Consider the following 16,577-nt stretch of genomic DNA (forward strand, 5'->3'; position numbering starts at 1 on the left):
TTTGTATGTAACATAATCACCTAAATCATGCTACCAACGTAGCTTTTTTAATACTAGTGTGTATGTAACAAAATCATCAAAAAAAGCGTGACACAGCTTCTTTAAACTGGCTGTATGTAACACAATCACCTAAAATAACGCTACCTACATTTATACCATGCCATAGAAAATACAGCCAATCAGAATACAGGAAATCCGTTGTATATTCGACGGTATTCAACCCAACCTTCCCATCGTACGCTGCGATTGTATTCTCGACGAAATTTAGTAAGCGTATTTTCTATGGCATGGTATAAAATAGTTACACAACACTTTCTCGTGGTATACTATGGAATATCCCACTTGTCACTTGTATTTTCTTGGTATACACACTCGCCTAAAGGCTCGTGTGTATACCGAGAAAATACAAGTGACTCGTGGGATATTCCATAGTATACCACTCGAAAGCGTTGCATAACTAGTATGTACGTAGCTTCTTAAAAGCCGGTTTGTATGTAACACAATCATTTAAAATAACGTGACATAGCCTCTTTAAGGCCAGTTTGTATGTAACACAACCACCTAAAATCGCGGGATTTAAGCTACCAGTTTGTATGTATTAGAATTTACCTGTCCGTGAGCTCATTGTAGTACCCAGTTGTCTTGGCGAGCGTGTTGTTAGTATATCCAACAAAATTCTTTGTGTCAGCGCTCTCTGTGTTAGACGCATGCTCACCATGTCCATCGCGTTTGGTAAGAACCACCGAATGAACGTTCGATCTCAGGTTGAAATCGGCATTGGCAACTGCCCCACTCTCCACTGTACACGTGAAGAAGAATTCGTTTCGTTTCGAGTCGAAGAAGATGTTTGGTTCAAAGGAACTTCCTTTAAAGTCACAGATTCCCGGAGACTTCAGTATCTTGCCTTTTGAGTTAATGAACAAGCCAACCACTTCTTTGCGATTTTGTTCTATGACAACAGCTCCTACATAGCCACCTTGAAATAACCAAAATAAAATAAAATCAGTGTCATAGCAGGGTTTTAACCCCAATATTTGTCAAAAAATAAAGACTTACTAAGAGAAGCCGGAGTCTCTAAAGTCCCCCACTTTAAGTAACTAGTCAGCCCCCCCCCCCCCCCAAAAAAAAAAAATGGAAAAATGCTCCGCGTTCCCTGGGTTCTCGGTCAAGACGTATTGTAGAAAGTCTATTTTGAACGTTGATTTGCGTTCATCACAGTCAGTGACAGAATTTTTATAGAACTTTTAAACATAACCTGTTTGTATGCCTTGCATGCCTACCTGTGACGCTGTTGTACTGTATAAGAGGATTTATTGCGTCGATCCATTGTCCCTTCCCGGTAGCCTTCACTAGCAGCGAAGGCCCAGCAGCTCTTTCGGTCTGTCTGCTCATTACTCTCTGACTGATGATTATATATTTGTTATTGAAGTATTGTGTGACACCAGCACGAAACTGAAAAGCGATCATGTATTCATCAGCAATGTTGTTGTAAGCTACTGATGGCCAGCCTTGGTTTCCTGAGAAATAAAAAGATGATAGTAAGGTTAATTTGAATGTTGTTTTTTTCCACGTACCAGAGCCTGTTCTTGAGGAAAGTAAAGAATTTGCTTTCCCAGGATTGCTGCAAGTCCCGAAAAATCCAAAACGTTGGAACAATTTTAAACAATGGTGAACGCGCTAGATTGGTAAGATCATGCAATTTTACTGCAACAGGAACATCTAAACAACATTTTAAGGCCAAAATTTGTTGAATTACAAGGATTTCTTTTACTATAAAAAATAATCGTGAAGATACCGATGACGTCATGTTTGCTGACGAGTTTTTAATAACAAAATAAAAATAAAATAAAAATGTTGTTTATAGTGGTCATGCACTTAGCTTCATATCTCTACAAGATAGCTAGTTTACAGGCATGCCACTGAAACAGAGGAAACAAATATTTTAAATGAACATAACAAGGTTAAAAATCCCAACTGGCAGGAGGCAGACCAGTTGGCTATATACAAAGCGTGACCGAGGATTTAAACACGGGACGACCGAGAAACAAATCCAGCTAGTAGCAAGGACAGGTCTTGAACCGGGGACCTCCGGATTACAACAACAGCGCCCTTAACCACTCGGCCACGCTTCCCTCCCAATGTTGAAGAATCCTCTTAACTCCTCGGAAATCTTCGGCAAATTTCGTTTATCTTCGGAAAAGTTCGAAAAATGCTCGGAAACGGGACTAGGAATTGCAAAAAGTGGCTGGAAAGGAAAAACGTTGCTCGAAAGATGGAAAGCCCTAGACAACGTTTTAGCCATTTAGTCCAGTCCCTGAACTCTCTCTTCCACGCGTCCTTTATAGGGGTTGAACCCAGGCGCGCGAAGAGAGAGTCCAGTATAACTTGCATGCGCGTGCTCAGAACGAACCAATCAGAAGCGAGGAATGTGGCGTCACTTGCTTGGGACGCGCGCGCTAGGTTAAAACTGGCTCGCTCAAATGACGAATTCAACTACGCGACCGAGCGCGCGAATAAATGCTAGAAAAAACTGTGCTCAATTGCATCCAAAACCAATTAAATAAACAGCTACAAAATACTAGGAACAGTTGACGGATAGCGATTTTTGTTTTGGCCGTTAGCTTTTGGCAGACACTGACTGCAAAGCTAGGCTTTTTAAAGCTATTCCGGTGATCCAGCTTTAGTACACGGTCGCGTAATTGAACTCGTCATCTGTGCGCGCGCGTTTTCAAAAGGGCTGCCAAATAAGGTTTTCCCCCAATTTTGGGGGAAAAACTGGGGTATGCGCATGCAAGTAATCCTGGACTCTCTCTTCGCGCGCCTGGGTTCAACCCCTATAAAGGGCGCGCGGAAGAGAGAGTTCAGGGACTGGACTATTTAGCCATTAAGATACAGGGAGAATCATGGCGACTTTGGCTATTTATTCTAGATAGGGTCAAAGACGTCCTTTGTGGAGATAGAAAATGTAATTTGTGTTGGTCGTGATTAACATAAATTAATATTTTGCCGACACGTATCAGAAAACTGGGGCGAGGGTAGTGCGTGAGGCCTCACGGTTAGGCGGTTTGAAAAGTGTCCGTTGAGAAAGTTGTGACATTCTACGGTCAGCCTTCCTCGGCTTCACACTACGTTGTTTAGATTATTTCATAAGTTTATTTATTTGTTACTTTGTTTCTTTTGTAAAATTGTTGTAAACCTTAAAACCCCAAAGGTGGCGCCATAGCATTGGTTGGGGGTACACGGTCCCTATTTTTTCCCATAGCGGGTTTTTTAGGGTTTACGTGTCCGGCTGTGGTGCATGTTAGCTAACAGTTATATCTTCTAATTATGACTCCTGTATCTTATTGATGTGTCAATAAATGCTTATCTTGGGCTTGGCTGACCAACGCGCCCACGCCTTATAGCGGTGTTGTGTGTTTGATTGTGTAGTGAAGGCAAAATAGAGAGACTTTAACATGATTGTTAAAACCATTTAGTGTAAAATACCTGCTTTCGTGTTGATATTAGCAGTGGCATTCAACATTCTTTTGTCCACTATTAAACCCTTAGTATCAAGCCTTAGGGCATAGAGCTGATCGGGTAGACCATCACTGTTAACATCAAAATCAAACGCGACAAGATACTCGTTACGATTAGGATTCCACGCCGTGCTGTGATGTAAAACATCTCCAGTGCGACTAAGGTTTCCTGGAATAATTTTGAACAATTGTGAGCGTGCTGTCTTTTGCATTGCTGTCTTTTGCATTGCTCCTACGAACACAATCTGCGAAAATAAACAAGAAATGTTACTTACATTGTAAATAAAGGGGCTAACCGAGGGTCTGAATGGGGTTTAGGTGTTCAGTGTTATTTGCCCATAATTTTTAGTGTTTGTTGTTACATTAGCCAATTTTTTAATGTACTGTTTCTGGAGAAAATAGTGTTCAGTGTTTGGAGGATTTTTAGTGAAAAATTTTAGCCTTATAAATTCTTATCTGCTCTTCAAAATTCAATTAAAACTACTCATGAAATTAGAGAAAATTTTAGGATTTCTCCTCGGAAATCTTTGGTAGTCTTCGGACATCTTCGGTAGTCTTCGGAATTCTTCAGCAGTCTTCGGAAATATTCGGAGGTCTTCGGAATCTTCCGAACTGATTTGTAAACGTCGGAAAATGTTGATGTTTCTTTCTGGATAAAATTAATTTCTGTTACAGTAAATTTTTTACTGTTAGTGTTAAAATGCATAACATTTTACTGTTTCATGTTAAGAAGCCAAAAAATTAAGTGTTTAGTGTTATCGAGGTACCCCCATTCAGACCCTCCTAACCAACTGTTCATAGAATTAACTGAAATATCACAATAACGGCTTAATACTGTAGAAGAACTCAAACGAAACACAGAAAGGCCAAATAAAAACGGGCTTGGGTGAGCAAAGTTCGAGAAAATTAAAACGGATTGCGTGAAAAACGTGGGCCCTTTTTTTATAAGTTTATCTCAATTTTTATGAAATGTCATTTACAATGCTCTAAAATCATCCTTGTTTGTTATGTGACCGTGATTTTGCCAATAAAAGACTTCTCCTCTGCCAATTTAAAGTAAACAGTCGAAGCTCTCGTAAGCGGAAACCCTCGGGACGCGAAAAAAGTGTCCGTAACTGGAGCTGGCCGCTTACGAGAATGGTTCTCTTAAGCGGCCACTAGAGCTGTAGGGGATAGATGACCGCTTACGGGAACTTGCCCAGCGAAATGTAACGTAACCGGACGTGGATGACGACAAAACGAACACTGAATTATGATACTGTAATTACTGTAAAATCATTGTGACGAACGGCGATGTGAAGTTGATTGATAAAAACAAAATACAGAGGTTGTTAATAGGATTTTCTTTGGGGTGTCCGCTAACGGGAGCTTAAAAACAAAGAAAAAGTCTAAGTCGTTATCTCTGAAAGTGTCCGTCGCCGCTTACGAGAATGATCCGCTTACGAAAATGTAAAAATACAGAGTTTGTATGGGAGTTAAAACGGGATTTCAAACAAGGAGGCTGTAAGTAGAGCTGTCCGCTTACGAGAGTGTCGGTTAACGAAAATAAATAGAAATAACCTAAAATACGTGACCTAGCCCCTTAAAGAGGGTCCAGAAGAAGAGGTTTAAAATCCCATTTCCCAGCCTAAATTTCGCCCAGATCTCATATCCCAGCCTAGTGTTTTTCGATTTTCCAAATCCCAGTCCCAGTTCTATTGTTTATTTGTTTGTGATTCCCTGTCCCGGTAACCCAAATCCCATTTTCCCAGTGAAAACTTGCCCAAATTCAAGTTACCATTTCACCCACTTCAAGGCGGAGTTACACGGGACAACTTGCATGCAACAACGATTTTTTGTTGCGCGAAAAATCGAAGACCGTGTAACGTGATGTACCGGGGACGATTTATCGCGCAACTTTTGACTCGGCAACACGTTGCGAGTTTTTGAACCCAAGTCAAAAACTCACAACGTGTTGCCAACATTATTGCGCGAAAAATCGTTGTTACAAGTTTCCCCATGAAACACAATCGTCATGCTCATCAATTAACGGTCAAAGACGGGAAACAAAAAGGGCTGGTTTAAAGCAGCAATTCTGAGGACCGCGAATCTTAAAGAAACTTAAATTTAATCTTAAATTTCTGTTTTTGGGATAGACTGATGTTAACTCGAGACAAACTGAAGATCTATCTTACAGAAGAGTTTTCAATTCGCCCAAATACGAAACAGCACCGTTCGTTTTCAAGACTAGAAAAAGACTAGAAACCTAGCTAACATAATACCACTACCGTATTTCAAAGTCGCACACTGTTCGACCATTTATAGAGGAATTAACCAGGGTTGTATTACTTTATGGATTATGTCAGTAGAACTGCATGTTTTAACAATACCTTTTTAGCGTCCACAGCTTTCCCCTCCTGCCCTTCTCCATCCACAATTGTCACAGCATAGTAAAGCTCCATATTAATCGGGGGGTACAAGTCCTTGTAGCTGTCTGTTCCCGGGTTCTGTAGGGACGTGTCCCGTTCGCCCGAAACGTACGGCTTCATAACCGAGACATCGTCAAAGTACGAATCGCTCCGGTAAATGTTAAAGTGTTTAAATTCTCCATTGGCTGTAGGTTTCTTTGGACTGAAAAACAGATACAAGAAAAAAGAAAAAACTGAGAGAAGGTGGAAAATAAAATGAAATCATCATCACTTTGTTTACCCTCGGATTTTGCAGAGTAGCTTATACAGCTAGTATCTCCGAGCAGTTTACAGTACACAGCACAGTGGGCAAAGACCAGAGCACAACACCGGTAACTCCATGCTCTACTCTTTACGATAAGTGTGTGGGTTCTTTTAAGTCCCCTGCTGACCACAACACTGAAGATGCAGGAGACGGGTCCTACGGTTTAACGTCCTTATCCGAGAAGACTAGAAAATCTAACCAATTGCAAATGTCATTGAAAAGGCAGCATATTCTCCTCAGTTATTTTAAGACTCTGAGTGTTGGATCCGAACCCGAGACCTCCCGCACAACAGTCCGGCGCTCTACCAACTGAGCTAACTGGTCGGCACTACCGGTAGAACAGGACGAAGAATTGCCTAACTGATTTTCATAAACGATTACAATGTGAACAACTCACTGAGGGTCGACCCCTAAAATGTACACTCCCAATTTAAGTTCTAGAGCCGTTATTTTCCTTACATTATGGTACTGGCACGAAAGAAGGCTAGCTTTGCTAGTTGAAATTTTGGCCAATCCGCGACTTCCGGTATTAATCTTAAAGGCGTGACTTCGAAAAATCACAGCTAAAAGAAATGTTCATATAAACGATGGTAAACTAAAAAATTAATAACGGGGTTGTCAGTGGGTTTTTGAGTAGCAGGTTCCATCCAAAAAGTAGGCGGCTACAAAACACTCAGAACTTAATAACACACACTCAGAACTGACCTACTTATATTCGGAGTAGCCGGCGCAGAGTTCGGAATAACTGGTGAAATGCTCCGGTTGCCGGCTTATTTTGACAACCCTGAATAATGGTCTGTTTTTGTTCAAAATTTACTTTACTTGTGCACTGAAGCTACAAAAGGGGGTGTCTTCATGATTTACGCATTTATAGATTTGATCTAAAATTGAAAAGTTGCCCTCGAGTCTTGGAAAAAAAAAACAATTTTTTTTCTCTTCGAAAAATTACCTTATTTTTCACCTTGGAGTCTAGTCGCATTTCGTGCATAAGCGAAGGTGTTTGGTCAGAGCGCAAAGTTTTGACAAAAAATCAGTGCAGCAAAATCCCAGTGACAGTGCCCCTTAAATCTGCTTTCAGTTATTGCCGTTTTATAACTTATTTCTTTTTTTAAAAAATACCGATTTTAAGACTTAGTACTTACTTAAATGGTAACATGAGCCTATTCCACTGCAGTAGAATCCCATCACAGTCTTGCCTGGCCGTGAGGTCCTCGACCCTAGTTCCTCCACCTCCCACTAATACCTGACGTCGCACTCGGGTCTCTGTGTGACTCGGGATATCACGTTTAACAACAGAAACCGTCTCCTGTTTATTAGCTACAGTAAAGAACAAATACCTTATTATAGGATTAACGCTTGTGTAAATTAAGGTATTTGAAATTAACGCGACTTAAATTAACGCGAATCGAAGGAAATATTACTTCCCAATAAAGGAAATTAACGGGACGAACACTGAGAAAAACACTTGTTGAGACAACAGGAACAAGTATATTTCAACACTAGGCGTATAATCCGAGACGAAAACAATGTTCGTGATACTAAACCCAAACGTATGGCTTAAGCGAAGGAATCTGGCCGCTCCGAGCATCAACCCTAAAGAAATAATGCTTTTTCCTAGGAGATAAGAACGGCTGGACTGTATCGAAAAATTAGGGCCAAAATTATGGAAATTAAGGTTGCGGAAATTAACGCTCCACTTTAATTAATGGCGCGGAAATCAGCGTTAACAAAAATTTACGCGACTTAAATTGAAGCGAATTTTTGAAATTCGTGTTAATTTCATGAAGCGTTAATTTCCTATAATAAGGTAATATCAACAAAAATAACTGCAAGTTAAGTGTTAATTAAATGAAAAGATGTTGGTATACCGTAAAATTCAGGTTATAAGACCCCCGCTTATAAGCCCTCCCGGTTATAGGCCCATCTACCTGGAAACAAAAAAATACATCCGATTATAAGCCCCCCGGATATAAGCCCCCCTCTGCCGGATGACCGTACTGAACAGGGCTAAATGTTGCTTTATTATGCGTTTTTAACTTAAAAACGTATTTCAATCAACACTCTTGTGGCTCGTTTCGAAACGTTTTTTTAATTCCACTTATAAGCCCTCCCGGATATAAGCCCCTCCATTTTTAAGCCCACCCAAAACCCCTTACGAAGTTGTATAAGCCCAGGGCTTATAACCGGAATTTTACGGTAATTAACAGATCTACTTACCAAAGTGAAGTGGATTCAACGTGTCATATTGAAGGTCGCCAAAACCATTGTTGATTACTTGGACGTCGTCCTCGAAAGCTAAAAAATATCATAAAAATTTTAAGTTAGCTTAGCTCAGCATACCCTTTACTAACTAGAGGAAACTTGCTATTATTAGCCAATCAGGAGGCAAAACAACTAGGCGCGACTATCCGTACGCGTTCGGTTTGTTGGGAGCTGCACAAAAAAAGAGATTGGCGCGAAGAACGGCGAATGCAAAACATGGCGAGGGGTTTGGGGTGAGAGAGCGACTTCCCCCCGCACCCCTTCCCTCTCCCAACTAAGCGAACGCCTGGAACAGGCTAACTTAGGCCCGGTTCAGACGCCGTACTTTTCATGAGCCGAACTCAATTCGAATTTGGACCGCCCGAATTGACATAAGTACGCCTTTTGATTCAGACGCCGTACTTTTTGGCCGTTCCGAGGCCGTTCCTAATACAGTTCCAATAAAACCAGTCAAAATACATTATAATAATTTATGAATTAGGATCGGCACATTAAAAGTACGGCGTATGAATCAAAGTCGTTCCAAAGGCGTTCCACAGGCGAAATTCTCGGCCAAGCCAGGCGGGAAGAACGGGTGAGCCGTTCCAAATTGAAATAGCCGTTCTAATTTGATTCAGACGCCGATCTTTTCATGTACTTAATTCAAGGAATTAGGTTCGGCTCATGAAAAGATCGGCGTCTGAACCGGGCCTTAGCACCGTTTGCATTTGTTTGTTTCGCGTTGTAATTGACCCATTGCATTTTTTTGTGTTTCTTGTAAAGCCCAGATGTAAATACTTTGGCTTTGTTTCGTTTTCAAGGGCAGTAAAAAAGCCACTGTTTCCTCCGGGAACCTTGGCTCGTTCCCACGCGCGGGTCGTGATCGCGCAGCGAGGATCTCCGGGCACGCGCGCAGGCTACTTCGAGGAATCTCGCGTGTTTCACTCTCATAAATTCCTCACTGGCTGCTGCTTCCTGTTACGCGCAAAGCAAAATAAAAATGTAATAAAATAAAATAAAACCAGACAGCATAAAGTTGTAATCTGCCATTAATATAAATGTAAACGTATACCTCTTTTTTTTCTCTTTTTAGTAGAAAAGAGAACAAAAAGTGAAAGAGAATTGACAGTGGCCTTGGCATGAAGTCGGAAGATATTAACTTACAAAGATACGTGACTTATGGACTGTTCGCCTACGCGTGCATTACTTTTATCATGAAATATCATTTTCTTCCGTTATGGCCGCCCGATAAGAACGCCGAAACCCCTGAATACCTACATGCCCGAATATATGAGAAACCTCAGAGTTGCTCCCAAGCAGTCAAATATCTTTCGATGAACAAAGATTTTGCGTTTGTATACCATTGCAGTACAGAAAGGGTCAGTACAGTATTTGACGAAAATTTAATGGATTGTATTTGTGAAGCGATCGCTTTAGCAAACCCGGGAAAACATCTGTTGTTATAAAGAACGAGTAATCTTGATGTTGCTTCACACATAAATATAGTACAGAATTTTGAAAATTAATAAAAGAAATCGCAATAGCGCGTTTGATCCCGTTGCGACATGCTTACTTTGACGTGAAATCAACAAGGTACTTACTGTAAGTGAAGACGATAAATGAAGAGAAGAAAACAAGAAGGAAGCTTGTGCCTGTCTTCATCGTTCTTGCCGTGCTTCGCGGCTAGCTGTACTGAAACTTTTGTAGTTCAGTGTCTTTACTTCCAAGCGATTATTTTAGCTTCCTTTTCAGCGCGTTTATGAAAGGAAGTCGAGATTATGTTTCAAAATGCATCAAGGTGAAAGGTCACGCAATCTACGAGAAGAGGAAAACTGGAGTCGTTTCATCTTGGTCTTACGTAGAAAGATTTGTAGGCTCGCTTTCCAGCCGCTTTTCGGGAAAGAAGATTTGGGGAAGGAATTAAAATTGGCGATTCTCGTACTTTGGTGTGTTTTTTTTTTTCTTATTGAATTCTAAAAATATTTTTCAGCTTTGGACAGCTTTGGACAGCTTTGGATAATTTTGGCTACTAGCCTTACGGATTCATTCCCACCTCCCCATCTAATTATAGGAATGTTCTGACTCCCTCAGATGCTAGCCTGCATAGCAGGCGCCTGAGTAGCTTTGGACGGGTATTTGGAAAATGAGAAAGGTGAGACGCGTGGCCGTCTCGCGCCTTTCGCGTTTCCCAAACGCGCGCTCAAAAACAGGCGCCTGCTATGCAGGCTACTGAGATGCTAGCTTCCTCCGCATAGACACAATTTTTTTTTCCATTGACGATTGTTAGTTGTCCGACGTAGTGCTTTTGATTACAGATAAATACCACGAAGATAGGTTTAGCAAAGCGCTCGCGTGCTGGATTGAAAAGGAATTTGCGCCAACTTGAACTTGAACAATTTTGTGAATGTCGTCCGTTACAGCTGAACATGTTTTCACTGCTTCGACTGAAACGGATATCGTAAAATGAAACTAATCTCTTCAGCCACGCAGTGCGATGGATTGGGTCATGTGTTGAGAAGCGTAACGTGAAAATAACCCGGGGAGGAGGGGGGTACTCAAATCGTTATATTAAGCTAAAGGAGTCATAATCACTGTAAAGGCGATTTTTGTCGCGCAACTCAATACAAGTTTTGTCGCGCCAAAGTTGCATCAAGTTTCGAATAGGCGCGAAACTCCTGCGATATCACGGCGATTTTATTGCCGCTTGTTTACAAGCGTGAAAACTTGCGCCGATTGCATGGCGATTTTATCGTCGCGATACCGCAGGAGACTTCATGCAACTTCGGCGCTACAAATATTGCATTGAGTTGCGCGACAAAACTCGCCTGTGTAAACGGGCCTAAAAGAGTTCGGATTTCAACTCTAGGCTCGATTTCCAGCCGCTTTTTCGGGAAAATGAGCCCGCGGCCATCCCCTCGAAAGCACGGTTCTCTCGGGGAAGAACAAAGACCGGACCCTAGAAGGCGGCGGAAATCTCAACTCAAGCCTGAGAGCCAGAAATGCGGTATAGAAATCCGGGGGTAGGGTACACAGGTATAATAGTGACTGGGAGATGCAAAGGCGTTTAAATTGACGTCTCCTGGCGTTCTGAGGGATTTTTGGGGATTTTTTTAGTAGGGGGAGGAAACAAAAAAAGTAAAACCCAGGGTTCCGTTTGCTGTTTTCCTGAACAATGATGTCGTCCCCTCAGTTTTAAAGAATGGCTGCAGTTTGTCTAAGGTATTTTGCTATATAGTCCTCACTGAAATGTTTTGCAGCTCAGTTCTCGAAATCCTGGTAGAAAATTTTCACTATTACCATACAAATGAACGGCACGCAATGCATGTAGAAGCGATGACGTTTAACAAGAGCCTCTTTAATTTTATCAGAGTGGCACTCAGAGCAGCGGTTAACAATAGAGTGGCATAATTGCAACATGCACTCTTCAAGAAACGGGCGCACATGAATGACTCCCTTAAATAAGTTTGTATTTTAAAGTGCCAATTGTTACTTCACAAGTATTCGACTGAATTGGCAAACAAGTTGAATTGATCGTATTGGCGTTTCCCAGTGTGATAAAATACTTCCACAAACACTGAGTCTGGAAAAGTTTGAAACAACTTGCTCGGATAACATCACTTAGCAGTGTGGTGTCTGAATCCAAACATATTTGTGTGGCTGAACATCTGCGCACAGTTAGAAACGAGTCCAATCAGTTACTCCGGTAACATTACATGCCCTCGATCTAACGGTACTGAAAATAAACCAACTTCCTTTGCAGCCTGAGAGAAATCATTTTCATTACTCCTCTAACTATACTGTAAATAAAACGACTTCCTTTACGGAAGGGAAATCAATTCCATTACTTCGATAACATTTATACATGACCTTTACCTGTACTGTAAATAAATCAACTTCTTTTACAGCAGAGAAATCAATTTCATTACTCCGGTAACATTACATGACCTAAAAATGTACTGAAAATAAACAAACTCCTTGAAGGAAGGCAAATCGACTAAATTACTTCAGCAACATTACATGACCTCTAATTGTACTGAAAATAAAACGACTTCCTTTACAGCAGAGAAATCAATTTCATTACTCCGGTAACATTTCCTGACCTAAAACTGTACTGAAAATAAACAAACTCCTTAAAGGAAGACAAATCGATTAAATTACTTCTTTTTTAACATTACATGAACTTTAACCGTACCGGAAATAAAAGGACTTTCTTTGAGGGAGAGAAATCAATTTACCAATTTACTGTGTCTTCGAGCACAGCAACTGGCCATGGAGGGCGGCAAGAGCTTCGTTCTTGTTTTCTTCTCTAATGGTACTAATGGTAAGTACTTAAATGATTTTTTGGCCAATGGCAAGACAACATAGCACCTTCGCTAACTTAAAGATCCTCGTTTCAATTAAAAAAAGCCAAGACAGTTTTACCTGTACGTTTCTAGGGAATTGAGGTAATAGTCTTGGCATGTGGCACGATTTGAAAAGCCAAGCTTCCGAATTTTCTGTTTTCCCGCTATTTTTCGCACAGTTAACCTTCCACATTTGCCAGGAAGAAGAAACATTAGAGATATTTTATGGCGATTTCATTGCATGTAGACTAAGAGGCAACAAATTTTGTATTTCTGCACATTAATGCACTTTCTGTAGTGATCGTTTTAAAAAGTTATAGGCAAAAGAAAACACAAACATTTTGTCTGTAAAAGCTATAAGTTTCTATAAGACTATTAAGACGAGATTTTTTTGAACTTCGAGCAATGCAAGAGGCCAGCGGTCAAAAATCCCATAAGAACTTGCGCGCGCATTTCACTTTCGATCAGAACGCGCGTCCATGTTGTTCGATGAGAAGGGAGAGCGGTTTTGTGATGTTTTTGTTGAAAGTGGGCGAGTTATGAACGATTTTATTCGAAGTTTTACTCGGTTACGTCGGGAGGAAGATCTGGGAAGCTTCGACGAAGCTTTAGAAGCGGTGAGTCCAGTGTATTTGTACCGTATTTTCGGTTCTAAGCAGTATGGCCTGTAGGCGAAGGAAATTGTGTCTGTCGGCAGATTTTTAATCGTTCGTTTAGATCGGATTTTGAGATTGGATTTCCAGAAATAATGACGTTTACAAATGTTTATTGTAAGCTAGGAATGTTTGTTGTTTTACAATTAAATAATGAACAGTTGTTTACATATATTCTTTGTCTTGTCTTTGATCTTATATTCGAAGTTGAGCACTGTAAAATTCATGTAGCTTTGGCTTGCTTGTATGGCGGGAAAGACACGCCGGCTGCCAACCATTTTCCCGCCTTAGCCGGCGCCGGCCGGCTACCTGAGAACGGAAACTTTTTTTGCAACTTCGCAAAAGGCAAAGCTGTTGATAGTTACAATCTCAGCTCGTTTGTTTTCATTCAAAGTTATTTGCAAGTGTCAGTTTCATACGGTAATTTTTTGGAATTGTATTTGTTCGAAATTTATTGGCAATTTTTCCGCTTTCTATTTGTTGTGAATTTTGCCGTTTAATTCCCGAGTAGCGTTTTTGTTGGGTTCTGTTTTTAGTAGCCAAGTATTTGCTTTCTAATTTTTGTATTCATTGGATTTTTCTTGGCTGGTTGTTTTTGGCCAGTTCCATAGTTTGGAAATTTACACCCGAGTAGATTATTTAAGAGTGCGTTTTGTCACGTAATTGTTTGTTTATTAGTTTCTCGAGTGTAGTTTTGTCGGGTCTTATTTGAGAATTTTTGTGTCAGGCTTGCTGTTTTATTACAGGTTCTAATCTTAGTTTCTGCAAATTTACACCAGTAGATTTTTTTGAGTACTTGTTTTGTCAAGTAATTCTAAAATTAGTGAAGTTTGTTCCTTATAATTTTTCTATTGCAATTGTAACCTTTTTTTGAATAATTTGGGACTTTTGAGTGGGTTTTTTAAAAATATTTTATCGAGGTCTTATAACTAGGATTGTAAATTGGGTATTATTTTTTGTAATTTATTATTATCTTCAGGGACTCACTGAAAACCGCCAATGGCGAGTGAGCTCCCTGGCTAAATATTTCCTGAGTGGTGTTTTCACCTCGAGTCAGTTTTAGTAGTCTAGTATTTGAGAGTTTTAGGCTTTTTGTTTTGTTATAGCTAGTTTCATTTATCACAGCACTTGTTTGTCAAGAATTTATTAACTTCCGTCAATTCAGTTCAAAATCGTGCTGAGATTGTACTATGTCTTCAGTAACTTGCATAAACTGTTTAAAAAATGTCACAAAAAGTGAATCTCGTCCCATCAAGGATAATAAGAACAAAACCATTGGAAGAACTTGCCAGGAATGCAGGAATGACACAAGTCGCTTGAGATGTTCGGCATCAAAATGCAAAACACCCCAGTATAAGATAAAACATTTAAAGTCTGTGCCACAGTCAGTGGGTGAATTGCCCACTGACATACGAAATGCCTTGGTACAAAACGAGTTTGACAGTGTGGCCTTGTCTGCAAACTTAAGGTGCTGTGCAGCATGTTACGTTAGGCTCCACAGGTTATCAAGCAGCAACAAAAACAGCACTCAGAACAGCATTTTATCACCAAGCAGTTCGGTGAAAACTGATTCAGTTGGACGACCTCCATCGTCTTTTGCAAATGCATCGAAACGAACGAAGCGAAGAATTAAGAAAAAACTCAAAATGTGCACAAGACAAAAAATCTCGATGATTTGGTAAGTGCAGAATGCAATATGGAACAATTGAAAGTATGATGTTTTATATATGTTCGTGTTTATTTGCTTTATTTTACTTTCGGAAAAACTGTTCACAGGCTACTTGTATTCTTTCCCAGGTGTTCCTTACGCTAATCTTTGCAAACGTAACACGACACTTTTGTTCGTTTGTAACAAAATACTTTTGTCTTCCTTGAAAATGCGATAACATGAAACTTTTGTTTTTTGTTTGTTTTACGGCGGCATCGATGACATTTGTTTAATTTAATTAAGTTACGGTTTAGACTGCACGAAAGACGATTCTCAAAAACTAAAGAAACAAATCTAATCAAAAAACATATTTTTCGACAGGTTTTTTAAAACGCAGTACAGCTAGGATATTTGTTTCCTGGTTATCAGGTGTTCACGCCAAAAAATCCCGGTGCAAGTTTTTGCATACCTAATTACGAAAGCACTGTGAAAGTCTCAAAATCGAATTTAATTAATTTGCGGTTTTTACTTGGCGCCAAGAAGTCTGCAGGAAGCCTACCGCAAACACGCAATACAAGCGATGTTTATGATAGTTCCAGAAAACAACGTGGACTAATCTGCGCATGCGTTTGGTGTAAATTACGTTGAGTAGTACCACAAGGAGAGTAAAGGGTTTTCTGAAACAAATATATACGTTTGAGATCTTCATATGAAAGTAACGTAGATGTGCTCCAGGTTTTACCTAGGGGTACGGTCAGGTACTCCCCACCCCCACCCCCTCCACAGGGAATAATTAATTAATTGATATTAATTAATTAATTGGTGATTAAAAGTTTACACATTAGCGCGTTAGGGGTTTAGAAGACGACAGCCCACCAAACCATCACAAAAGTGCATTCTGCACTAAAAATGAATGAACTGAAAGCAGATGTCGAGAAGATGGGTGCCTCCTATGAAGAAATTTGCAAGGAGATTCTGGAAGAGGAATTTGAAAAGGAACAGCAGGTAGTTTTAAAAAATGCTTCCAGTAAATGATCTATTGGCTGTTTTGAGGTTGAGCAAGGGACCAGGTAGAGTTTTATATTCAATTAAATTGAGAAATAATCATCACAACAAAGGTCATGTTAAAATTAGTAACTTTTTCAAGGCCTGAGCTTTCAAATAGTTATGACTGTATCAAAATCCAAGAGTTAGGAAGGGTTTCGGGGAGGGTCATACATTGTTAGAGAGGATTGTAAGGATGCTGATCCATATTTGAAAGGTTGGAACTTGATATATATTCAACTAAAAATGTGATAATGTGTTTCTTATTCAATTGAATGAATAACTCTACCCAGCCCCCAGCTGCTCGCCTCACTTCAAATGCCTCGTATCTGGGATTAAAGCCCCTGTAAAATGTTCATTTTGCATTGGAACACTCCGCTAATAGATATCTTGCAAAACAAGAGACAAAACAGCTTGC

General features: G+C 40.2%; 1 protein-coding gene across 1 annotated transcript in view; it reads right to left on the minus strand.

Moving 5' to 3' along the window:
• The window catches only part of LOC144630673 (uncharacterized), a 29,781-nt gene extending 19,542 nt beyond the window's left edge, over positions 1 to 10,239 (minus strand). Inside the window, exons 1-7 of the mRNA XM_078489039.1 lie at positions 10,073 to 10,239; positions 8,448 to 8,525; positions 7,373 to 7,547; positions 5,888 to 6,128; positions 3,487 to 3,763; positions 1,281 to 1,517; positions 610 to 976 (exon numbers count right to left, since the gene is read on the minus strand). Coding sequence (XP_078345165.1) covers positions 610 to 976; positions 1,281 to 1,517; positions 3,487 to 3,763; positions 5,888 to 6,128; positions 7,373 to 7,547; positions 8,448 to 8,525; positions 10,073 to 10,133 — 1,436 coding nt within the window. The 5' untranslated portion in view covers positions 10,134 to 10,239. The remainder of the gene's footprint in view (positions 1 to 609; positions 977 to 1,280; positions 1,518 to 3,486; positions 3,764 to 5,887; positions 6,129 to 7,372; positions 7,548 to 8,447; positions 8,526 to 10,072) is intronic.
• Positions 10,240 to 16,577: the final 6,338 nt, after the last annotated feature.

This window comes from Oculina patagonica, chromosome 11 (assembly GCF_052425735.1).
Source record: "Oculina patagonica isolate OP01 chromosome 11, crgOcupat, whole genome shotgun sequence".
NCBI lineage: Eukaryota > Metazoa > Cnidaria > Anthozoa > Scleractinia > Oculinidae > Oculina > Oculina patagonica.